At 48.8% G+C, this 26034-nt stretch overlaps 2 protein-coding genes across 2 annotated transcripts in view; one reads left to right on the top strand and one right to left on the bottom strand.

Annotated features, from left to right (window-relative positions):
• The window catches only part of ARHGEF26 (Rho guanine nucleotide exchange factor 26), a 41111-nt gene extending 38668 nt beyond the window's left edge, over window positions 1-2443 (top strand). The window contains exon 15 of the mRNA XM_062006213.1: window positions 243-2443. Within this exon, the coding sequence (XP_061862197.1) occupies window positions 243-385 (143 nt within the window). The 3' untranslated portion in view covers window positions 386-2443. The remainder of the gene's footprint in view (window positions 1-242) is intronic.
• DHX36 (DEAH-box helicase 36) lies at window positions 2208-21054 on the bottom strand. Its single transcript, XM_062006212.1, has 25 exons — window positions 20832-21054; window positions 20427-20548; window positions 18417-18621; window positions 17736-17774; window positions 16338-16508; window positions 15367-15446; window positions 14314-14388; window positions 14005-14171; window positions 13389-13470; window positions 12824-12964; window positions 12321-12423; window positions 11337-11424; window positions 10499-10554; window positions 10332-10396; window positions 9741-9884; window positions 8992-9109; window positions 8264-8362; window positions 7190-7363; window positions 6832-6918; window positions 6218-6301; window positions 6035-6134; window positions 5858-5948; window positions 4912-5032; window positions 4248-4400; window positions 2208-3380 (listed from the first exon to the last, which is right to left on the bottom strand). Exons 1-25 carry the CDS (start codon window positions 21024-21026, stop codon window positions 3195-3197), a joined length of 2946 nt encoding a protein of 981 aa, XP_061862196.1. The 5' UTR covers window positions 21027-21054; the 3' UTR covers window positions 2208-3194.
• Window positions 21055-26034: the final 4980 nt, after the last annotated feature.

Raw genomic sequence — 26034 nt, 5'->3', positions numbered from 1 at the left:
CCCCCAGCAGTGTTGTGCCCCCATGTGTGTCCCTGCAGGGTGGTCTGTGTGCCCCCAGCATGTCCCCCCATGTGTGTCCCCGCAGGCTGGTCTGTGTGCCCCCAGCAGCGTTGTGCCCCCGTGTGTGTCCCTGCAGGGTGGTCTGTGTGCCCCCAGCAGTGTTGTGCCCCTGTGTGTGTCCCTGCAGGGTGGTCTGTGTGCCCCCAGCAGCCCCCAGCATGTGCCCCCGTGTGTCCCCGCAGGCTGGTCGGAGGGGGAGCGGCTGCGGGACGGCGAGCGGGGCTGGTTCCCGCGGGACTGTGCCCGGGAGATCACGTGCCGTGCCACCCTGGACAAGAACATGGAGCGCATGGGGCGGCTGCTGGGCCTCGAGACCAACGTGTAGGCCGCGGGTGCTGCGTCAGGCATTCGCAGCGGCTGCTGGCACCAGGGCACGGGGGCGCTGCTGCGGCCAGGCTTGGAGTCACCAGCACCAGGCAGCGGCTAGGCCTGGAGAGAGCACCGAGGTTTTGGATACTCACCCCTCTTTGGCTTCTGTGTGTGAGCTCTGCACTGAGGCGTGGCTCAGCCAGCAGCACTCAGCCGTGGGCCCTGGAGATGGGCCGTGTGTGTGTTTGGACTCAAGTCTCAGTTTCAGCTCCAGTTCCTGCCTTCGGCCTCTTCACGTGTTCTCCCTGATTTTGAGCGTCTGACACTTCCAGCAGCAGCAGCAGCATGTGTCACAGCCTGTGCACCACAACCTCACCCCTGGAGCTGGAGATGAGGGAGGAGCAGTTGGAGTTCCAGGTAAGAAGCTGCAGCCTGATGTCCCCTGTACCAGTTAATGGGATGCAGCTGTGTCCAGATCTGTGTAACATCACCCAGAGTAACCCTGCAGGCCCAAGCCAGGAGGGGCCAGGCTTTGTAACATGGAGTTAGTGGCCAGTGGATGTGAGCAAAGCAACCTGAGCTCCAGGTCAGAGCCAGAGGTGTCCCCAGGGCTGATGGGCTCTCAGTCGGTGTGTTACTCAGGGAGGCAGCTCAGACTTTGACTGCTGCAGCAGGTACAGGGTTTGTGAAGGGAAGACAGAGCTGCCAGCCTCTGGCCAGAACAAGCTGTTGGTTATCTGTGTCTCAGATCCACTTTGAACAGGTCTTTGGGAGTGAACTGCTGGAAGCATGTCTGTGTTCCTCAGGTGTTGACCTTGCTCCTCACATTCAGCTGGTGCCTCCCAGGAGGGGTGTGAGGATGCAGAAAACATGACACACTGTGTTCTGGGGTGGGAGTAGGGTCCTGGCTTGGTGGGGTGGGACTTTTTTGTCAGTTTTTTAGTCTTTCTCCTCTCCTGGACTAGAGGAGATTGATTATTTCCTTCTGTGGAGGCAAAAAATTGAACTGCAAGTCAGTTTACCTGCATTGTTAGTGCCTATTAGCATCATCTGGGGTCCACAGGCAGAAGAGGGAGAAGTGAGAGCTGTGGAGTTTGTGAAGGTGCCAGGTCCCCTCAGCTCCACTGCACTGCTCCAGACTCAGACAGTACTGAGGAAGGGTGGGAAGCAGCTGCCTCAGCACAGATTAACAGGGTCTCTTTGTGAGCTTTGCCTGGCACAGAGGGACTGGGTGTCAGGAGCTGCCTCGGGCAAGAATGGAGGAGAAGGCAGATGAGGATCATTAACAGTGCAGGGGTTGTGCTGGCAGAGGGGCTGCACTGAGGTGCTGCTCTGTGCAGGAGGCTGCTCACAGCTGCACTACACACAGCACCTGCAGAAGCTGTGCAGCTGCAGTCCAGCCTCAGAAGGGCACAGAAACAACCAGACACGCAGTGAAGGGCAGGGCCTCTGCTCTGGGCACAGGGCAGTATGAAATCCTCACCTTTGGAGGGAGCAGTGGAGAGCTCAGCAGGGTAGAAACAATTGTGGGGGGAAAAGTGAAGTCCAAGTTCCTGTGGCAATCTCTGTCTGTTGTAAAGGGGCTGGGTGGGACTGTAGAGCCTGTGAAGTGGGGTGGGGAAGGAATTGGATGTTTATGAAGGTGAAGCTGTGAAACAACGTCAAATGTATGGGAGAGGCAGCAATTGTACAGAGAAGCCCTGAGCCTGAGAGGCTGAGCATGTGGCTGCAGCCTGGGACGGGATTCTTATCAATGGATTGAGAAAAGAGTAATGAGAAACTGTAAATGGAGCACAGAGTTATTTAACATAGAAGAAACCTGCTAATATTGTACCAAATGTTATTGAGCACAGATGTTTAATGGAATGTAGAAATACATCCTGCCAGGAACTGTATAGAGATGTCTAATGCCTTGTACAGATGGTGCAGAACTAACTCTGTGCAGAGATGCCCAGAGGGTTTTTTAAGGGTTTTCCATGTTTCTTATTGTTGGACACAGTTCCTCTGGAATGAGAGACCGCTATGATTAGAGAAGCAATAAAGGAAATGATGTCTGATGTCTACTGTTCACACACCCAAGTTCCTTCTGTGTTTTTCCCTGCCTGTTCAGTGTAACACAGGGCTGACCCCTGCCCTGCTCCCCCCAGTACCAACAGACACCTCTCCCCACTTCCCTTCCTGTACAACCTTCTTCTAGGGCTCAGGCCTTCCACAGCACAACCACATTCAGAACAATAACAACCAGGAAGACAGGCACTAACAGTTTCCATACAACTCTTTTACTGAGAGCTTCCAGCCTCCCACAGCCCTTCCCAACATGGTTCCTGGACTCTGCCAGGGGAGCCAGGCACAGAAAGTGAAGGATTCACTGACAGGGCTGAAAGGCAGAAGAGGAGATTATTTCCAACAAATGTTTCCTCCCCCAGTCCCCATGAAACAAACACTGCCACTTGCTGTTTAAAGTCAGTTACATTGCCCTTCTGAGCCAGCCTTGGGGATAGAAACTCTTTGTTTCTACCTCTAGCAAGAGCAGTTTCAGCATCCTTTTGCAATATTTTAGCAGTTTTGGGAATATCTCTCACCTGATGGGAAACAAAAAGAGAAGAAGCACCAGAGCAGGACAAGAAACAGCCACAACACAGCAACTACCCCGGGCACAGGTGCCCATGCGAACACACAGTCCCAGCTACTCTGAAGTCATCGCTCTTCAGTATGCAGGAATTAACAGCTTACCCTAAAAAACAGCGTGTCCTCTAGCTAAGTAACTGCTATAAATACAAACCCAAGGAGGTGAGTGTGTGGGGTTCCCGGGGCAGCTGGCAGTGTCAGCTGTAGCGCTCGCCCTGGAAGCGGGGAGCGTAGTTCCTGACGCTCTGGTTCTCCTGGGTGGTGATCAGGTCGATGATGGCTGTCAGCACGGCCGTGTCCCTGCAGTCCACAGCAGCCCAGTCCACAGGACAGGGGCTTTCGATTTTCTCTTGTAGAAGATCATCAAGCTCTTGTCTTAATTTCTGCAAAGGGTTTGTTGGAATGAGGAAAGAATGAAGAGACAGGCACGTAGAGCAGCACAACCCGAGAGCAAGCTCTAATCCCTCAGGCCCTTGTGCCCCCCATCTCTATACCTGCTGTCTTGTCAGTTCCTTTCAGGATCAGCAGCTGCTTCTCAAATGCCACCACTCTGACCTTTTATGACAGATGCCCACCTCCAGCTGTGATGGCCTTTAGCAGCCTTTGCACCCATCAGCTGACAAACTAACTGAGGATTAATGATATTTGCATTTAAACAAGTCCAGTGTGATTTCTAGGACCCGAAACTGAACAGAGCTCTGTTCAGCTCTGCATTCCACTCAGAGGTGGAGAGTCTCACCTTCATGATGCTAAATCCATCTGGATATTTCATGGGCTTTTGCTACAGAGATTAATCTCATCAATCCCACTGTAAGTCCTGTCCATAAGTTCCTTAAACCCACTCTAGGTCTCTTCTCTGATGCTTCTACAGTCCCTCTACATGCCCATGGAGTTCTGAGCAGAGGCTGCTCCAGCTGAACTCAAACACCACAGGCTCATGCACTTCAGCCAAAGTACTGCACTGGAAACAAATCCACTGCCTGCTCCTGAGGCCAGACTGAGGGAGCACAGCACTGCTCCCTTCTGCCCAGTTCACCACGTGATGCAGACTGTGCAGGACACTGGGTTTACTACAGAGCTTTAACTTGCATTGCCCCTGCACACCTTCAGCAGGCCTCTTCTGTTTCCCTTGGGCACTTGAGCTGTTTACTGGGAATAACACATCATTCTCTCCCTACACTGATACCTCAGCAGGGCCACAGCACAGCTCCAAATCTCTAAGAAGTGGTGCATGCTGCACTAAGTCTCACCTTGACTAAGTGTGCTATTCGTGCTGGAGACTGGAAGACAATCCACTCATCCACAGCGATGGTCTCCTGGTCCTTGTCCTTCTGAATGGATATGTCTCCTCCAAAGAACAAGAGGCAGTAAGGAGAGACCTCTGTACAGTCATACAAGTAAATCTGCAAGAAGACAAAGCTGTCCTTCAGAACATCCCCGATGGGAGCTGTGACCCTAACTGAAGCTCTCCACAGAATCCCTGGAGAGCATTACTCAGTCACACTTGTAAGACATGTATGAAGCAACTTGACTGGAAAAGTGACACAAAATCAGACCAACAGGAGCAAAAATGGTGCCAGATACAGTCCCTTACACAGTGGTGACACCAGCTGCTCTGTAACAGTCACTGGGGGGATAACTGAGCACGTTCAGAAGTGTTGCACAGATTCTAAACTTAAACATCAGAACTGACACCTGTTATTGCCAGAACCTTCAACACCCCCTCCCTGCCTCCCCCAGCAAAAAAACCCCAGCCCTGAAGTTACCACCACCAGCATCACAAAGAACATAAGCTGGTGGCACAAAAGACAGGAAGGGTTCAAAACAAAGGCATTTCTCCCATCCCTTGGAGCATTGGACCAACTCTAGGAGAGCCACAAACCCAAGTGACACACACAGAAGCCTTTCACATACACTGCTGGTTCTCATCTTCAAATGGTACACCAGCCAGTTGTAATGGAACTCTGTTTCTTCCACATTCACTGATTTAGGATGAATGTTAACTGTTCCATCTGTCTTGGTGCAAACTTTCACCCTTAAAAGAAGAAACAAACAAAAAAAGGTTCTATTTTAGGTTAGACTAGAAATAAGACATTGACAGTTTTAGCACAGCATGGCCCAAGTTACGAACTCCTCTACCACCACACTCAGCTCTGTTCAAAGGAACTGTAAGTGCTTTCCTACAGCCCTTCAGCTGCACCCAGGGATGGAGCTTTGCTCAGTTCTCTGCACTTAAGGACACTGCCAAGGGAGCAAATCTGATGAGAAGGTCACTGTCATTCTGTCCGCCAGAGAAAACAAGTGGCATTCTTTTTCCAAGCAGTAACTTACTGACTTGGGTACACACGCCAGGTTTCAAACAACTTATTGCAAAAACCACAGAAAGAACTTGGGGGTGTGATTTTTTGGCCCAGTGTGAAGTGGTGTCAGCATGGGACAAGGGACCAGCTACCCTGCTGTCACCCAGAAAGCTGATCCAAACCTTCACCCTCCGCTGGCACTAACAGTTAATCCGAGAACACAGTCTGGTCCGGTAAGAAGTCATCAATCAAAAGACCAGAATTTCTGGGCCCTATCTTGCCAAATAATAAAAAAGGACAGTGTTTGAGCTGCTGCTGAATTCCAAAGATGATGGCAGGACTCCTCCAGTGTCCCTGGTACCTTGTAACACTATCTGCAGCACAGTATGGTCACACTTCAGCCCAACACAGGAAAGATCAGCAGTCCCACCCCTTCACCTACCCCTCTCCAATGAATTGCCCACAGCCATGACTTGAGCTGTGAATAGAAGTTCCCCTTGTCAAACCACCCAATACAGAAAACACCTCCAATACAAAGAGGCAGGAGACCAAAGCCTTACATTTTCCTCTTTTTGCTGAAGCTGGGACGGATCTTGGCCACCTTTGGGTACAGGCCAGCACAGATGACTGCTTTCAGCAACTTCTCATTGTCTGCAGAAGACAGCAAGGTGAGCAATGCTGTTCTGCCAGCTGGGATTTCAGCTGCCAGAGGTGTTCCATTTCCTTCCACTGTTTACCTGAGTTGGTATTAGATTTGGGATCCTTGGGGTCTCTGCTATTCACAAATCCAGCTACAAGGAGATGCTCAGCAAACTGTCCTTTCATGTTATGCAGCATCTGGGAAACAAGAAAAATTGATCCTGTACCAAAAGGCTCTTTGCCCCACTGATCCCCTTTTTAAAAGCTGTTTAAGATGTTACCTGAAGTGTATTTGAAGACAGGAAATATTCCCAGCAGTAGTCTTTCTCTGTTCTGAAACCACGACGCCGAGTCTCTTCCCAGCCCTAGAAACCAAAACCAGAGGCATCTGGAAGTGAACACATGCTACAGAATGAAGGACAGCAAAAACTGGAGGGCAAGTAGAAAGTAAATCCATTCCTCTGTTTGCAGCACAGAGCAGAAAACCAGAACTTCACAACACTTTGAATCAAAAACTTCCTGTTTCCATGGTGAGGAGGGAAATCCAGCTGAGGCTGCCACAACCTCAGTTGTTGGCAACAGTTCTGGGCAGAAACTGCATTCCAGACATTTCTTTCCTCCTCACCTCAGTACTATAAAGCTCAACCCCCAGCACCTGGGAGGTCAGCTTCAGCCTCTGGTAGAGGCCAGAAGGGCAAGAATCAATGTCTTCAGCAAGGCAACTACAGCTTTGCTTTCTTTGCCTCTTTCAGACCCATCCACAAGAAATTAGGTCAATTAACTTGGTTTTATCTTTCTGTAGAAGCCAGCAAACACACACCACAGAGCATAAACTGATCAGCTTGTTCCTTAGAATGAACCAGATTGCTCCAAACCCCAGCAGAAAGCCACCCACCATGAAGGCATTCACCACCGTCAGGTGATCACTTTTGGTGTTCTTGGACAGCTCCTTTCTTCTTGCATCTGCTACTTTCTCTTTGCCCTGAGAATGATTAGAAGACAAAAAGCATTCATGACATGGCAGTTCTCTTTGGCTAACTGAGGTACACATGCACAGCAGTGCTTTGTGTGCACCACACATGCACATTACAGCTACTCCCAGTGCTCTGCAGGCAAAGGCAACACCTCACAGCCCGAGGGCAACCTTTTGCCAGTGCACATGTCACCCACAGGGCTCTCAAACTGCAACACCTCAGTCACTCCCCACACCCTTCAGAGATTCTTATGTGTAACTCTTCTCTCAGAAACATTACCAGAGGAATGACAAAGGGGTCTTTGAAGCTGAGGCTGGCTGCAATGGTCAGCACGGGGTCCAAGCAGCAGAACAAAGCTCCAAAGAGGATCATTTTTCCAATATGTGGCTCAACTGGCAGCCGTGCCAAGTGGACACCCAGAGGAGTCAGTTCTTCCTGCCTGTCCAAAGCATTCTGTCAAAAGGAGGGGAAAAAAAGAAGAAAGAATGAATAGAGTGTTGGCAATGGGGAGGATTTCCTTCCAGTCCCCACGAGGATCCTGAGGGAACAAAGGAGAAGGCACAGCCTGTGGTAGAGGCCTTGCGGGAACGTGATCAAACGAGTTCTGGAGAAACTGGAACGTTCCACTGGACCCAAGAAAACAGTCACCACCTTTGTGTTCCAGGGGCTGTATTGGGCTCCAGACTTTGGGGCCAGAAAGACCCCAAACAGTTATTGAATGTATTCCTATTCTCCTTGTCAAGCTTCATTTCAGAACTGTGTCTTACCCTCGGTGTCGCTTCTGCTTTCATTTACCCTTTACAGCACTGTCAGAGACCATCACACCTATGGCTGAAGTTTCATTTTATCCAAGCATCCACAGGCCATGCCATCAGTCTGCCCTTCACCTGAATCTCATGCTACAGCTGACTGGTACAAACAATAGCAGGGCAGGAAGTCTGTAGTACAAATGTGTCCCTGATCCTTTTGGATGCTGGGGAAGATGACACCCGAGATCTCTCTCCTACATCCCTTCTTTGCTCACAGAAAGATCTCAAAGTCTTCGCTGATCTGACTGGGATGGGAAGCCCTGGCAGATGCAGCCACGAGCAGGGTGATACAGCAGCAGAGAGTTACAGGAGTGTCTGTGTGGAACAGAAATGCAGGGTGCATGGGTGTGTTCTGAGCAGTTTAGGAGGTTCCTCAGGAACAAATATCACATATTACATGAAACTGTTTCCTCTGTTCAGTGAGGAAAGGTCTGCAGCATATGGCAAGGGCTTGCAGGGGACACAGTAAGGGGCCTGTAGGATCAGAACTGTCTGATGACAAGCAGCACAGTCAGGGGTTTTGCCTGATGAAGTGATACTTTACCAGCTCCATCAGATGGTTTATGGCCAGCATGACAGCGTCACGAGATGGTGGATCCATCAGTTTGCTCAGGAAACTGGCAATTCCTCCAAGCTTCAGAATCTGAAAAGACAGAAAACAATCAAAACCCTGGAGCAATGAGCAAGGTGGCTCCTTAAAATCCATAAGCACTGACCACTCGAGGGTAAAAAACACTGTGAGTAATTGATAACTTGAATTAAGATGTCAGTACTTGAGAGCTGAGGACAAAATAGAAGTGTGCTCATGATGAAGCTGGAAACATAAGGCTCTGCCTTCACTGAGGGTGCACACACATGGCATTCCTTGTGCATGCACGAGGAACCCAGCACAGACTGCCAAGGAGGAAATGCACATTGGCTCTTTTTAGTAAAGTTCTTTAAGACACCATATCCCCTGACTCACTGTGTCCTCCCCGAGGCTCCTCTGACTGAATGCTGTTTGAGGGGAGGAAGCATAGTCCAAATTCTTGGTAAGAGACTTGAGTTTTTCCTTTATGCTGTCTTGTTTCTCCTGGGTTTGGTGCATTTGGAGACAAGGATGCTTGTTGCAAAAGCTGCTGCAGTGACTGGCTACATAAAGTGTACTTGTGGTGTAGCAGAAGTTGGACTTGAAGATGACCCTAAGCTCACAGCTGCCTTAACTTCATCTCTCAACCTCTAATTCCAATGGACAAGTGGATAATGAAAACGTGGGAGGATTCCCAGGTTTACCTTGATCTGTAAGCAGAGTTCTTCCAGAGGTGTCCTCAAGATCTCTGGCAGCTGATAATCATCCAGAAGGCTGGCACGCAGCCCGTTGTACAGATGGTAACAGTGGCCTGGCTGGACTCTGCAGTGATGTAATTAAACAGTTGTTAGGGGGAGGGGTTTCTCTCTGACACTATGAATGTGTTTGTTTACAAACAACTTCCCCAAAACACTTTGAGGAATTAGAACTGAAGCGTATTCAATTGTCAGAGCCATTTGAGCTTTCTGAAACACAGACCCAAGGACAGGACAAAGGCAATACAGAACACAGAAACCTCCTGCCAGCTGCTCAGAGGGAGAAACACAGACCAGAGAGGAGCTCCAAGTCTGAACAAGGGAGAAAACATTTCACAAGGTATTCTGAGAGGGAGAGAAATGTAAGAACACAATGACAGGCAGCTAAGTGATACGAGTTTGGGGGCAATTCTCACCCTGGTGTATCAGTCTCATAGATGAGGTGTGAGTGCAAAAACTACCACCAAAAACTTAACAACAAGCCACAAAAACCCAGCAGGGCTTGTTCTTCTACAAGAAGGAGGGAAACTGAGTGAAAGGCAGGATGAGTGAGGTCAGTGTTCTCAAAGGAGAGAGAAACCCTGCTGCCCATAAGCACATGGGAGTTGTGCCAGCATCTGCTGCTGGCCACAGCAATAGCACTGACTGACACTAACCTGCCCTCACTAAGCTTCCCCAAGTCTCCCCATTGTTCTTACCTTCCTGCTCGACCTTTCCTCTGCTTGGCATTGGCTTTGCTAACCCACTCTGCTGCCATTGTGCTGATGTTGTTCTGTGTGTCAAAGTGAGTTTCTTTTATTTTCCCCCCATCGATAACGAACACGACGTCATCTATCGTGATACTGGGCAAGAAAACAGAGGAAAAAAGCAACTCATCTTTGCAAGCTTGACCTCGGGTCTCAAAGGGCTCCAGCCTCTCCTTGTCCCCTCCCAAACTATGAGCCCACAGTACAAATGACATTCCAAACACAGACTTAGGGGGTTTAAGAACTATGCTACTAAGCAGCTCAAGCACGAGCTCGCTGCAGAGGGGACAGGCAGCTCAGATTCACCACGTACAACAGAGGGGAGCCATTCTAGCAACAGCCATCTTCTACATGCTTAAAACAATTACAGGATAACTCCTTGTTTAGTCTACAAACATTGCTAAAGATGAAGTGTTATAAAAGCACGGTACAAACAGGAAAACATCTCTATTTGGGAACCCTGAAACAGGTTTATCCTTTAAAGGATGAGCTGCACGTGTTCTGTGGCATGGCTGGTTTGGGGCAGTGTAAGCAGCTGTTTACCTGGTCTCTGCAATGTTGGTGGCAATCACGATTTTCCTCACTCCTGGAGGGGTCTTCTTGAACACCTGTAATTGTCCACAGCCCAGTGATGTGTCTGCCACAACCACACACACCTTTATGTTAGTTCTTCTCTACTTGTGCAATGTTGCAATAAAAGAAAAGCATACCTGAGTCTGGTTGACAGTAGGCATCAGTGAATGCAAAGGTATGATAACAAACCTGTCTGAAAACAAAAGGTCAGTGAGACACAGGGAGTCAGCACAGAATCAGCTGAGGGACAGAGAGGACAGGCTGCAAGTCACTCTCCTGTTTCTCCCTCTGAATTCACAGGTATGTGCACCATAATGGCAAATTCCACAGTTAGAAGGTATAAAGGAGGGGTTTCACTATGCTTTGGTGACAAGTTTAAGCAAATATATGAAGTTATGTTCAGTAATTTACATTGCATCTTAAAGTTACCGAATAATTGCTCAGGTTCAATCAACAGAACAACATCTTCATCTATGGGATGTGCACAACATGATCTGTGAGACACCACCTCAGTGGGTGAAGAGCACAGTTAGATAAGTTGGATGAAAACAGGGGCTATGCAAACAGGACAAATTACAATGCATCAGACAGGCATCTGGCATTTCAGTGTCCTATTAAAGACAGCTTCTAGGAATAAACAGAACTATCAGCAAAGCAACAGATAGAAGCTGCTGGAGAGCCAAGAGGAAGTGAACACAGAAGAAAGTGTTTTGGATGGAAGTTATCATAGCTATGAAAATGGACAAAGGGAAAAGAGATGCAGGTCAGATGCTTTTCCAGATTGTTTACTCCTAGAAAATGAGTTCTCATTAGCAGATGAAAGAGCACAGAAAGGCAAAAAGTGCTGCCCACACTGCAGTCGTGTTGAGAGGAGAGACAGGGAAAAACAAATCACCCCAGAGCAACAGCAGCAATCACATGCAGAAACTGAGAGTCTGCCACTAACTCCACTTCCATGCAACAGTTTGGTTTTACCTGACTTGAACATGACTTGTGACATCAAGAGATCATGCAGAGTGCTAATGTTGTCCCAGCCTGGAAGAAACACCAGAATTGCACCATCCTGTGTATAAAAGAGGGAGCGAAGGGAAAGGAGCTTAGAATGAAGTACATGCTCTGCAAAGAGCCAGCTGCTTGCACACCAACACATCTGTGTGTGAGGGGATACCTCAAACCTCTGACTCAGCTTTGGAACAACATTTACAAGACTTTTGTATAAGAGAGCTGGCTTCATGTATTTATCTGAAGTCACAAACAAATGCTTTACATGAAGCATTAACACCCAGCAGTGCTTCAGACACCACTGTGCCAACCCTAGAAGAAATATTTGAGCTGCAAATCTAACAGGAGCTACTGTATCATTTTCAAGACAGAACTAAAAGTTCAAATGTAATGTGGAATGATATTGCTTTCCATCAACTAAGTCAGGTGTGTGATTTATTGGAAGGCTTATTTAAAAGCTTACCCAAAAGAAAAAAACACAGCAACTGAACCAGAATGGCATCCAAACCTTCAGAGACCCTTCCCATTTTATTTACAAGACAATCCCTGCTGTCAGTGAAAGAACTCAGGCTCTTTTTTCCCCTTGGCTCAGAAGGGACCACAAATGAGCACATAAAAGGCTTTTTGCAAGTTTGACCAGTTTCTCACGTATGCAGCTCTCATTGAAACCCACGAGGCCTGCTCAAGAACATGCTCAGGTGTGTGCTCCCTTTAAACGTGGACTCTGCCCCATCATTTCAATAAACACTGTAACTAACCACATCCTAAACTCAGGGCTTAACTAGTGATCAGATATTTAAAGCTGTTAGATGACTTCTCAGAAGAAACAAACAAAAAATGAGTCGTCTTTATACGTGGTGATGGACCAAACCAACTGTCAGCTCTGACACTGCCCACAGCCACTGAGCACAGCCCAGCCCCAGCACTCAAGTGTGATGACAGGAGACAGGAGGGTACCTCTTCTTCCAAAACGATGTGTCTGATCAGTGCTGCTATGAGGTCCAGGTCAACCTTCTCATCGTCCATCATCTCCAAGGCATCTATAGTGCTTGCAGAATACCTTCAGGCATGGAAAGTGGACATATTGGTAACTCATAACACACAGTCAGGTGCTCATGCTTCTTGTTAAAGGCTCTGCAATCACACATGCAGGTAACCCACCACCAGTCTATTTCTTTCTTTGTTCAGTGAATGTACCTCTGAGGTACTCTGGGGATTTAGTTCAGTGCAATCACTGACAGTTTAGAACAGTGAGGTTAAGAATCACCATGTTGAGGCTGAACTGCACCTGAAGCATTTACACTATCACTCTCCTCCTCGTGGGTTACCCACGATCTAAACAGTCTGGGTTGGTCAGTTGGTACAAAAGACACGGTGGGAAAGGGAAAGAGGAGCACAAATGGGATGAGCAGAGCATGGGACAAGGCAGAGATAGAGCAGCGAAGGAAGCTGAGGACAACCTGCCCTGCAGCTGCTGTAAGTAGTCTGGCCACTGCTCCCTGTAGAGTTTCTCCTTCTCCTCCTTGTCCGGCCTGCTGACTTGGCCCTGCATGAAGCCCTTCTTCCAGCGCGGCCGCCGCTCGCTGCTCTCTGGGCTGTACCTGAACGGTTCAATCACAGGCAGAGTCACACCTGGAAACTAAAGGCACCTGAAGCCAGCTGCAGAGCAGCTGTCCCAGCTCTGCTCAACGTGCCATGCTTCAGCTGTGCCACATAAAGAAGAGTCCTGCGTTTCTGCCCCGAAGGAAACAGAGGCGGGCTCCACCTCTGGTCAGCACCAGAACATCGGGGAAAGCAAGGCTGAAGGAGCAGGAGGACCAGCGTGGCTCAGCACCCTCAACATTCACCACACTGACACAAACACAAGGGATCTTTAATTGCTGTAAAGGCTACTAAACCACCCCCCTGTGCTGAAAAACACAGCTACTTCCTCCCCAGGTTATTTATACCAAGGTGAGCTTTGGAAAAGAGCAAAAACCCCCACCAAAAATGCCACCCAGAGCAGTGTTCAGCAAAGACACAGACCTCAGCTTCTCAATGACATCCTCGAGAAGGTATTCCACCACGGGGAAAGTGAAGCCAGGTATGTGGATCATCGGGCAGTTATCTGTGAGGAAGGAATAACTTGGGTTTGAAACAGCAAACACAGCTCTGTACTGAAATTACAGAGGCAGCAAAGGTCCTTCACTGTGTCTGCAGGACAAGTCTAGAGGGTTTCCCTGATGGTTTATGTTTAAATCCACATGGAAATTGCCAAACTCCATTCCAAAAATAGCTGCTGAATAAAAAAACACAGGTGCATGTTTCTCCAGCAAGTTCCTCTGGTTCCAGCTTCTAGCTACAGGATAAAGCTGGAAAACTGAACAACTAGAAGGCTTCAACCCGGCTGCCCACTCCAAGCCTTCTATAACATAGTAAACACTTAAACATGAACACGCTCTGGAGATTCTGTTTCCACAACAGACACAACATGTGCTTACAATGGGATAAAACCAAAGGAATAAGCATCTCTTCAGCAGCTGGCAGCGATCTGTAAAACTGAAGGCATTACCTCTTCAGGATGAAAATCAACATTAAACTGTGAGAACTGCAGAAGCCCCAGTTACTGCAGAGGAACACGCACGGGAAGCATTTCACCTACCAAAGTACTCGGAAAACTTCTCAGCATTCAGAGTGGCACTCATGAGTATCACCTTCAGGTCCCCACGGACAGCCAGAAGGTCTTTAATAATGCTCATTAAAACATCTGACTGGAGATTTCTTTCATGAATTTCATCCAGGATTATGTGACTAATGCTGGACAAGTGCCTAGAACAGAGGAGCAAGAAGGTAAACTTCCTTGGTTTCAGCCTTACAGGCTGCACACCAGAGTGGAGCCTCTTAGGGACAGCTCAGTAGTCAAAGTCATTTCATAACTGAATTCAGTTTCTTATTAAATAGGGAAACTCACTTATCTGACTGGAGCCACTGTAGGACAATTCCTGTGGTGCAGTATAAAATTGAACCTTGTTTCCTCGGTAACCGACTGAAAGAGACACATGAACAGCTCCTCAGCTCTGCTCTGTATTTTGCAAAGTATTCTAAAAGCTTAAAACCAAAATGCAGGTCACTATAGATGTTATGAAGCCTGCCTCATCCTCTGGCTTGCTCACTCCCAGTTCAACTGGGGCAACAAGGCAGGATGCTGCAGCAGCAGCACTTTCGTTGCCTGTAAACTGACAGGAGCACTGACCTCCCTGCCATCACCTTCTCACCAGCTGCACCCTGACCTGCTGACCCCGAGTTCCTGCAGCTATCTAAGCTCAGTGTGGCTCACAGCTAAATATACAGCACTGTCACACCCCTGATAGGAAACAGTACAGCAAAAGGTACGTGAGATTCTATAAACTCAAATGAAAATGCTGGAAGGACTAAGCCATCATCTCTTGCCAGCAGCTTTTCCTCGGTGGTACATGAGACCCAGTTATTTGCTGGTGACATTTCAGAGCCTTTTTAAATCACAGGTGACTCTGAATGTAATAGTTTTTGCTCTATGGCACAAGGTCTAAGAGTTGTTCTCAGTGCACCCATCTTTACTACCCAATCCAAGTGGGATTACTCAATAGAGGAGTGCAGGAAATAACACATCATTTTCCCCAGAAGCACATCTTACATCATTCTCTCCTTTTGTACTGCCATTTCTCTTTGAAATCCATGGATTTGGGGTCATGAGTTTTGTCTCTATCTATAGCAGAATCTTCTAGAAGAGCTAAAAAAGGCCTTAGTATGCAAAGTTCAAGTTGGCCATTGTTACACTCTGCACAGAACACAGTAACTGCATTCCCACCTCCTGCTAGATGCCAGAAACCTTCATTCCCTATCCCAGCCATTCATAGCAATTCCTTTTGGAGACCTTTCAGAACTAAAGCACTGTGTTAACATCCACTTTCCAGATTCCCTTGCCTGCCTGACAGTACCCACTAGCTCCCAGGGACGCACAGGAGCCGCCCCAGGAGCGTCTCACCTCTGCAGACGGATCTGGTAGCCCGTGCTCTTGCCGTTACCGCATGCCTCTGCCCGTTCAGCAGCCACTCTCTCAGCCACCTCAGGGAAACAGGAACAGCAAAAACAGTGCATTAAAACTAAATCATTCAATCCCACGAGACTGACCTACAATGTAGCTGCTCATCAGTAGGAAATACCTAGAGTTGAGATGTTAAGCACACTACAAAGAAACACCCTGAAAAGTGACTTTTTTTCTCCTCCAGTGAGGACAGGGTTTACTGTCAGCAACACAAGAACAGGTCTGCAACCAGGACATGCTTAAAGGACACAACCCTTTAGGCATCAGCAATACACTCACTCTTTCAGCAGGGAGAGCTTTTCCTCAGGGAAGAAAGGTTCTCTCATCATTTGCTACTTAACTATTAAGAAAAGTAATCACTGTGCACCTCAAAGCTCCAAAGGGCCTCACGCAACAGTAATGTTTACTTTCATCCACATTTGCACTGCCCAGATCCATTAAAACCACAGCTATAAACCATGATTAAGTTCAGAGAAGGATGAGGTCTGCAGTGCCAGTACTCCATTACTGACCACAGCTCATCAAATATCCAAGTGCTGTATTTGCAATAGAACCCAAGACAACTGAAAATGAGCACACAAAAAGCCATCTTGGCTTCCCACAGCAGGCTGAACGCTCCTCCTGAGCTTTCATTTGTGTATGAGTCCCTGTGACAGCAGAGCAGTTTGTCTGAGAGGTGCACAGGGCCCATCTGGCCATCAGGAATCTTCTGAGCTCCTAACTTCAAACAACGAAGCAAACTGTACACCCAGGTCATGACCTTGCCAACGGATCCCAGGCCTGGCAAGAAACGTGTTTTCACTCAACAGTTCTGAGAAGGGTGGTAATTCTTCCTCAGGATTTATCAGGGAAGAAAGACACTGGCCAGAAGTGTGCAGCAGCAGGAGGAGGAGGCTGGCGAGGGCACTTACGGAGATGGCGCTGATGCGGCGCGGCTGCGTGCACACGATGCGGCACGTCGAGCCCTGCCCGCGCTCGATGCAGTCGTCCAGGATGAACTGGGTGACCTGGGTGGTCTTCCCACAGCCAGTCTCCCCACTGATCACAGTCACCCGGTTGTTGTTGATGAGGTTCACAAGTTCCTGTTTCCAAGCAAACACAGAACGTTTATGGCGTTGTTGTTCGAAACAGACCTCAGAAGGGTTCTGGCAAGTGGCTGTTCCCGTGCCCCGAACTCAGAGGGAAGGGTCAGAAACTAAAGAAACTGACACTCATCTGCTTCCCATGACACTGAAAACCCACACAGAACTCATCTCTGTGCACTGGCACTTCACTTGCTTACGGTTTACAGCACATCACATCTCAATTCTACTTTTAAGGAGGTGAGATCCAGCAGGAGAACAACAGAATCACCACAGTGGAAGCCTGACGTACATTTTTAACTTTTTCTGCCCTGCACTTGCTTTCTGTGCACCTCCTGTGACTCAAACCAAGCATCTTCCCCGTTGGACTCCCAGGCTGTACCACCTGAAGCTTTCAGTATTATTCAGTGCAGTATTTTGAGATGTTTTATCCCAACAGGAACAGATTCCTTCCACCCCCAGCCTCTCCCTCCCACCCTGTGAAAGGAGGCACAGCTGTTCTGAGAAGCAAACACTACCAGGAAAGACCAAGTTCTGATGAATAAATTAACCTCAGAAAGGAAGCTCACTAACCATTCCCTGAACAGGCAAAAGAACACACACCCAAATACTCCATTGCTGTTCCATATATGTGACACCAAATGAAGAGTTAACATCACTCAATAGTAACTCATCCTGTCACTGACATTATACTTTGAGTGGGAAACTAGTGGCAGTGAGAGCCAGCAGTGAAGCCATCAAGTCTGTGATTACAAAGAGGTTTACTTGGCATTATACTCAAGTTTAAACTGGGAAAGTGTTCAACAAATGGCCACAATATTTGTATATATGTAAAGAGAAGGAAAGCAAGTCAATTTATCCAGTGGTCATTTACTCCATCCAAAACCCAAGTAACTGGGACTGTTCTGGAAGCCTTACTGGGAAAGGAAGATGGAAAAAATCTTCCACTTTAAACAAGTACTTTGATGTACGTGGCACTCAGTGCCACTGCCACAAATCATGGTGCCTCCTGCTGAAACCCTCCATAGCCCCAGAGCAACTCTGGATGCATCCCGAAGCAGGGAACCTGAACTGCCCACTGCAAAGAGGCCAAACCCAGTGTCAGAACCTGGGAGGCTTCAGCCCCTTCAGAAAAGGTACCAAAGGTTTCCTGTCAGTCCCAGTTACACAGCTGCCTTCTCTTTTCCAGCAGCAAAGCAGCTTCTTTCAGACTGAACACACATTTACCTGTCTCATCCCATACGAAGGCAGCTTCTCTCGGAATCTCTGGGGGAAAGAAAATAACAGGATAAATCTTCAATCACCTCTTCAACACTGAAGTACATGAACACATTTTAGAACACTTTTAGCCTATGATCTAGGCTAAACTGCTAAGCAAGGTGACAACCTGTTCAGCTAAGGCACATTAACACAGCCCCACCACAGAGATGTTTCATTCCAGGCATGCTTTCAGCCTCCTTAGAGTTAACAAAACTTTAAACCCACCATTTCAGCACCTGGAGAGGTTCAGCTCTACAGCTGGAAGCCAGGGGCCTTGGATCAGCGGGAGAACCATTTGCTCATGGCTGACAGCCTCACATGTGGCCACTACAACTACACATTTCAGAGGGAATTCCTTCAGAGGCCACTTACGTGCTTTCCACTTCAGACATAATGCAGGGACTCAATCCATTAAAAAACACACCAAAACCCCCACTCAGCTAAATACTGTGTATTGCATGCAGTCAGAGACTGTCACCTCAGCCCCTGTGCTGGTGACAGGTACACACACATTCTGAAGGGATTTTGTAGCTAAAGTAACATCGTGGCAACTTCTAGTAAAGAAATGGCAAGAAGCTGTGATTTCTGTTTAGCTTAAATAAAAGAAAACCCAGTCAAAAGCTTTCTGCTGAACACATGGGTCAGTACCTGCATCTCGATATATCTAGGATCAGATTTCTTCTTCCGTAGGTCCTCTCGAAGCTGCTCGTCCAAATCAGCATCCTGCTCGTTCTTCTCAAACAGATACTCCACGTCACGATCCACAAATGTTTTTTTGAAGACTGGCCTCTGACTTACAGGAGCTTTTTCAGCAGCAACTGGTTTCACTTTTGCAGGCTGCTCTGGAGTGGGTCTGAAATAAGTGCAGAGAACAGAACTTCAGAATGACCCAATATGCGTTTGGCCACCGTGAAGAGCAACTGAACCACCCAAGGCAAATGTCCAATCTGTTTTTGAGGCATCCACAGGTTACTTGGCCGTCAGCTGATGAGGATGTGGTGGATGCCATTGCAACAATTAAAGGCTGAAAATCACCAGCCATCAAAAATTGTATCTCAGCATCTAGAAATGCAGCATGTGCTCTGGTCTCATGCAGAGCTGGGAAAGCAAGAACACAACTCCAGAGAATGACTGCTTCACAGGCTGCCAGAACCACTGCCCTGGAACAAGTAGAGACCCAAATACCTCAACTGGAATCACAGAATCGTTCAGGTTGTTAAAGCCCTTGAGGCTCCTGCAGTCCCAGCCCTGCCCTGCCCACCACTGACCCACAGCCCTCAGCACCTCCACGGCTTTGGGATCCCTCCAGGGCTGGGCACTCCCCCAGCTCCCTGGGCAGCCTGGCACAGGGGCTGACACCCCTCTCAGGGAAACAGTTCTGCCTCAGCTCCAATCTCAGTCTTCCCTGGGGAAACTTGAGCCCCTTCCCTCCTGTCATTCATTACTGAGGAGAAGAGACCCACTCCCACCTCAGTACAGTCTCCTGCAGAGAGTGCTGCTGGCTGCCCTCAGCCTCCTCTTCTCCAGGCTCAACACCCCCATTCCCTCAGCCCCTCCCCAGCACCCTTGTGCTCCAGCCCCTTCCCCAGCTCTGTGCCCGGCTCTGGCCACGCTGCAGCCCCTCAGTGTCCCTGTGGCAGTGAGTGAGGGGCCCAGCACTGAACACAGCCCTCGGGCTGAAGCCTCCCCAGGGCCCAGCACAGGGGCACAATCCCTGCCCTGCTCCTGCTGCCACCCCAGTGCTGATCCAAGCCAGGATGCCATTCCATTGGACTCAGAGTAAGACACGTGTCTATTTCACTCCTGTTATTTACATACAGTTCAAACGTTAAGAATAAACTTTGTTTCACAGAGGCTGAGAAAACATTCTGAGACTGCAGAGTAACTGCAGGATTAAGTCGAATGACAGCTCTGGGGAGTAATCCCAGAGGCCAGGGGAGCTTAAAGATTCCATATACCCACTCCAGTAGGCATGGGGATCACTTACAGGATTTTATAATTTTAAGTAAAAATCTAACACCTCAAACTCCACCATAATCTGCAGGTGACAGTTACAGCCCTGTCAGCTTGAGGATGTGGAAGAAACTGAGTATCTTTGCTGACCTACTTCGCTGGCTAAACATCAGTATCTACTGATACATTTTCCTGCCAGTTTGTGGCAAGTTTGTTCTGGGCCCCTCAGTTCCAGAAGGACAGGGGGCTGCTGGAGAGAGCTCAGCACAGGGAAACAACAATGATTCAGGGAGTGGAGCATCTCCCTTCTGATGAAAGGCTGAGGGAGCTGGGGCTCTTGAGCTTGGAGGAGATTGAGGGGTGAGCTCATTCATGGTTACAAATCCATCAAGGTGGGTGTGAGGAGGATGGAGCCAGGCTGTGCTCAGTGATGGCCAATGGTAGGACAAGGGGCAATGGGGACAAACTGGAGCAGAAGAGGTTCCAAAGAAACACAAGGAGCACTGGCAGGGGCTGCCCAGATGGGCTGTGGAGTTTCCTTCTCTGGGGACATTCAAACCCAGCTGGATGAGTTCCTGCGTGCCCTACTCTAGGTGGTGCTGCTCTGGCAGGGGGTTGCACTGGATGAGCTTTCCAGGTCCCTTCCAGCCCTCGAGATGCTGTGATTCTGTGTTCAATTCGAAGTAAACAAACGCTTCTCCTTACCCATCTTCATCCCCGGACCACCAGGACATGGCTTCTTGCTCCTTGTCGTTTTTCGTCTGGACAGTACTCAAGAGCTGCACGATCTGCTCTTCCCTGCGCTCGTCCATCCGCACAACGGCTCTCTGGCGAAACACAGACAAGCCCGCCGTGCATCAGCACCGAAACGTCACACGCTGCGCTTGGAGCTGCCCCTGCCCGGTAACCGGGGCTGGACACGGGAGCCTCGCTGCGGCCGTGGGGCCGGCCGGGGCCGCCTCACACCGGCTCCTCGGGACGGCCCACACGCCGCTCCCGCTGTCAAACGGCAGCATTCGGCTGGAACTCCTCGGCCTCCCCGTCCCCGAGGAGCCGCGGTGGCGGCGGGACCGAGCCCGCGGCGGGACCGAGCCCGCGGCCGCCCCTCACCTGCTGCCGGTCCGCCTCTTTGCTCTTCTGGCCCTGCTTCCGCGCGTACCACATCCCGATGTCGCGGCCCTTGAGGTGGCTGGGATGGCGGCCCCGGCCGCCGCCGCGGCCCCCGTGTCCCCCCGCGGAGGAGGAGGCGGAGGGGGCGCCGCCATCGCCGCCGCGGCCCCAGTCCCGCCGGTGCTCGTAGCTCATGGCCGCCCGGCTGCAGCTTCCCAGCGACGCCGCATCCGCCGCCTCACTTCCGCCCGCCCCGCCCCGCCCCGGCCGCGGGTTCGCGCCCCGCTCCGGACCCTCGTGTCCATCCCCTCCTCGGGGCTGCGGGTTCGAGCCCCGCTCCGGACCCTCGTGTCCATCCCCTCCTCGGGGCTGCGGGTTCGAGCCCCGCTCCGGACCGTCAGGTCGATGCCGTTCCCTGAGCCGCGGGTTCGAGCCCCGTTCCAGGGCCCTGGGATTGATCCCCTCCCCTGGGCCGTGGTTCGAGCCCCATTCCAGGGTCCTCCAGGGCTGCGGGGCTTGGGGGGACCTCTCCTCTTTATGTGCACACCGAGTGACAAAAGCACACTCGTTATGGACATGAAGAAAATGAGTATTCATAGCCATCTAATGCATATGGCAATACAACATGTAACTGCCTCCACACAAGGGTATGGAGTCTGGGGAAAGGGCTCCAGTGGTCATTGCGATAGACTTGGGTCACAACTCACAACTGCCTGATTTGTCACTCACTCACTCAGTATAACCTGGATGCTCAGCATTAATTGGCACCCAAACTGCCTTTTAGCAGGCAGATTTGCTTACCTTGTTTGTGCAAAGGTTACGCCAAGGGGGCTTTCCTTCCTTTCTTAGTATCCTAACTACAGCTCTCATGAAGGTTTGCTTGCCTTCTCTGCCAAAAGAGGGTCTATTCTTTGTATCTTTGGTATCACGGGGGCTGAGAACAGAGTACAAAGACTGGAGGGTACTGAGGAAGATATCCAAAAGGCAAATTACAGGAGGGAATGGGGGAGAAAAATGAGAAATCTAGGAATAAATGTACTTCTTCCTTACTTCTCCTCATGCTGCATCTGAGGCCAACCACAGACAAGGGGAGCACACTCCATGACTCCTTGCATTTGTCATCCTACATTAACAGTAATTGCACAGCACTCGTCTGAAGTCTCACAGTGACAGCCAACTAGAGAACAAAAAAGAGCACAAAATATATTCTCAAACATGTAAGAAATGTTAAAAGAGCCCCTGTTGCCAGGTGTCACTGGTGTACCTACACTGGCCAAGCAAGGGAGAGTGGCCCCAGTCCTTCCCGAGGGGCAGCGAGGGCAGGAAACATCCCGCTGCTCTGCTGGGACCTTTCATGTCAGGGGCACAACATCACCCCCACACAAACCAGCTTGGCTTCCAGGCCTTCTTTAGCATCTAGGTGAATATAAATAGTGGCAATTATTTCTGCTTCTGTTCTCTAGATACACCAGGATGGGAAATGTGCCTCACACCACTCGGGTGAAATCTTTGGAAAGATTTCTTCTGTTTGATCCAGTATCTCTTCATGACCATGTATCTGGACACCTAAGCAGTGCACACATGGGATTTGAGTCCCATCATATGGGAGATGCCCAAGTGATGCACATGGCTTCTGCATTTCAGCCCTGTCTTATTAACACTGCAAAAAAACCCACCACATGTTCTAAAGAATTCAGTCAAATTCAGTTTTAGTACCTTTGTAAACTCAGATATTGGAAAGTTAGTAAATGTGCATCTATTCACGTAAGCATCCTTTTCTCATGTATGTGCAAAGACCTATTTCTCTCTGTTTCTCAGTGGTTTGCACATTACTGGGCTTTTTGAGCTCCTTTTCATTGGTTTCCATCCCCTTCAGCAGCATGTGGTGGGGATGGAAAGGAATGCACACAAGGGTCACTAAGCACCAGCGTGCTCCCAGGGCACACATGTTCATGTTCTCCTTTCAGTACTATGAAGTGAGGTTCCTTGAAGCCTAATTCCCAATGAGGAAACACAAAGCATATTGGGTAAACAGTGGGAAAGAGAGAGGCACAATAAAAGGGGGTTCACAGTTAGAGCTCTCAGTCCCAGGAGCAGCTCCTGCTGCCACATGCTGGCAGGACTGCAGGAAGCAGGATGGGCTCCAGGAGCAAAGGCTGTTTGTGCAAGGAGCCAAGGGCTTTAAAGTGAGTTCCTTCTATACAACACAGTGTGCAACATACAGCAGTTTAGAGATATGGGTATTGTAATCCTCATAGGAGCTGCTCCTGGACTCTAGAAAAGCAGAATTTACTCAGCTCTGAGCCATCTAAACCTGCAGATTTCATGGAGAGAGGAACATAACTCGGCTTGGAAATCATCACAGCCATACATACCGGGCAGTGAGATCACATCCCAGCATCTATGCACCAACCCCCAGTCTACACATGTAGGAGAACACATCAGGCACATTCATTATTTATCACAAATCACTCAAACAGCACAATGCTGTAAGATGGAATTGCTATCAAGACTAGCATAGAATCTTTACCTTTGAGCACCTGGCTGTCTCTTTTATCTCCAGAAGCACAATCCTTTGAGGAATTTGGGATTCTCAGGCCTGGTCCCATGTCACACATTCATTTTGCTTGTAACTCTGTTAATGTAATGTTATTCCCAGTGTACAGGAGCCCCTCTGAAGGGAATCTCTGACCCACTGGATACACTGCTTACCAAAGATCACCTGAAAAATTACTTCCCAGTAGCTTTGTTCCTTGCATGATTCAACAGGGAAGGCCCAGACACTCATTCAAGTCACACTTTCCGTGAGGTTTTTTCTTCAGTCGGTGGTTGTGGTGTCTGAACAGAGACGAGGTCTCTTTCAAGTCACCTTCAAAGGGGCACTGGCAACCACTTTGCCCTCAAATGTCAACCTGTCACTGAAATATATTAAAAGGTCAGACAGGGGAAAAATCAACAGAGGAGGGAGAAAAAAAATGCTTAAAAACTCCTTTCTAAAAGAAATGTTTTAAAAATTAAGTCCAAATGCTAAATGAAGACACAGCAACACTTACAGGAACACACAATCCAGGGGCAAATTTTCTCAAAGAGACAGTTTTTGGTTGCTGCCATCTGCTCAATAATTACACCTTGGCTTTTCAGACACTTTCCATTGTTTAATGCTGTAAGTCATATAGTGCAAAAAATAAAACCATCAGACACTTGCACATTACTGAGTTTACAGATCATTACATAAACCCCAGGTTTTACTACAGCAGCAAGACAACACTGCAATTAGATCAAACTCTGGGTAACAGCTACACAGAATGTTAATGCCTCCAAATTTTAACCCTTTGTAAATGTATCCATCAGAGTTTGAGGAGCCAGCACATAATCTTGTTAACAGGGTTCAAATCACTTGTAGGGAACACAGAACACCTGATCAAGCTGAAGCTGTGATGGACTGCATTCCCCATCACAACTCTGGTACTTTTATCTGGATCTAGTATCTCTGTTGCAGTAAAGATACCTTGTGCCTTCCTTCTGCACAAAGGAAAGCAACACTTTATGAGACAGGAGAACATGTGTCTCTGCTCTAAGTGTGGATATAGATTTATTCAACAGACTTACCACTGATTGTTCCACCTACTGCAGTCTCTTGTTAAATCTGAAATAACATAGCACCTTAGTGGAACTAAGAGCCTTGAGGCAATCTTAGAAGCCTTTGTTTTCACCCCAGAAAGGCAGCACACAGAAAGCACGACTTGCAGAGTGATCCATCTCTGTCATAGCAACCTGCAGTCTTTGACCCTGGTTTTCCTCGGTGCTACATCACTGCCACGGCAGCACAGCCCCACACACTGCAATGGCAGGCCTGATTTATGCTGCTGGAATGAGAAAGCAGGTCATCTGATTGCTTTCATGCCTCCATACCAAACGTTAAGTGCAAACAGACACAGTACTTGGCCCTTTTGGTCTGGCTGTTCATAACCCATAAAGGAGCAGCGGACAGGGTTGTGCTTATTCTCCCTGGCGTGTTCCCACTGAGTGATGCTGCCATCAGGCATACCACTGGAAATTAAATCTGTGCTTTAAAGAAGTAGTGTCACTTTTAATCAAACTGCTGAAAGTCTTGAGAGCACACTTACCTCTGTTTAACTGAGTAGAATGACAAACCCTCAGAAGAAGAGCTCTCAGTCAAAACGCAGCAGCATTTCAAGCTTAGGCAGCGTATCTAACGTGAGACTTGAGGACTCCATTCACTGTCTCCTCACCTCAGCTTGTCTGAATTTCACACAAATTGGAGTGTTGACTGGTTTTAGGTTGGCTTTAGACTGAGTTCTATGTTCCAGTCAGAAGAGAGACTGACCCTCCTCCTGAGGGTGGCACAGGCTGGGACTCAAGACCACTCTCTTGAGGTCAATGTCTAAGCTCTGTCTCTAAGCTTGGCCACCTTGAATAGCTCCTTTCCTCTCTTCTAAGGAGTCACAAACCAGTTGAAGCCCCCAGCTCCTGCCTCAGACCTAAAGCACGAGGGTCCATCCGAAGAGGAGTGAGGACAGGTTTACTGACAGAATGCACAGGGCAGGAAGAGCAGCAGTGACCCTGCTGTGAGCCAGTGGGACTCCTGCAGCCACTCTCCTGGTTGTGCTGAGAGAACTGTCAGCTTCACATAGGCTTTGAGGAGAAAGACAGCTCTGTGAAAGTGCTCCTTGCTTAGGGACAACTCAAGCAGGAGGAGTTATTCAAATCAATTTTGATGTCCCAGGTCTTCAAACATTTCAAATGGTGCCTTTATGTGAATCAAGCTGCAATGATCCTGTAAGGCTGGGAAACAACTTAACTTGGTAATAGATCATGGAGGCAGAAAAGGGGACCCCTCAGAGCGACTGGTATGAAATGAACCAACACCTGTCACGTTTCATGGAAGAAATGTCAGCCATGAGAAGGCTCAGAAGTTCCACAATGTCACATTTACAAGATGTGTGTGCTCCCATTCCAGCCTCCCGCATCCAAAGCTCTCCACACTGGCCACATACACAGCTATTACACGTCAATCATGGGCAGAGCAGCAGAAAATGAAACCATTTACCTATCTTTTCACATCAGCTTAATGAGTTCAACTACATGAGCTGGCCTTAGGTTTGGGCTACACAGTTTCAGACAAGATGTTTCCAGTCTGGCACACCAGTAAGAGCAGAACTGCAAGTCAGCCAGGACTGTT

Source organism: Colius striatus, chromosome 12 (genome assembly GCF_028858725.1).
Source record: "Colius striatus isolate bColStr4 chromosome 12, bColStr4.1.hap1, whole genome shotgun sequence".
Classification (NCBI taxonomy): domain Eukaryota; kingdom Metazoa; phylum Chordata; class Aves; order Coliiformes; family Coliidae; genus Colius; species Colius striatus.
The sequence above is the reverse complement of the archived record's forward strand: the minus strand, read 5'-3'. Positions and strand labels throughout refer to the sequence as shown.

What these genes read in the sequence shown, in the direction of transcription:
- DHX36 (XM_062006212.1), bottom strand. Translation starts at nt 21,026, where the DNA reads ATGAGCTACGAGCACCGGCGGGACTGGGGCCGCGGCGGCGATGGCGGC. An exon ending in TAAACCATCTGATGGAGCTG is followed by an intron (nt 7,364 to 8,263) that starts GTAAAGTATCAC and finishes TCCTTTTGACAG; the next exon opens with AATGCTTTGGACAGGCAGGA. An exon ending in TTCAGCAAAAAGAGGAAAAT is followed by an intron (nt 5,033 to 5,857) that starts GTAAGGCTTTGG and finishes TCTTCTTTTAAG; the next exon opens with GGTGAAAGTTTGCACCAAGA.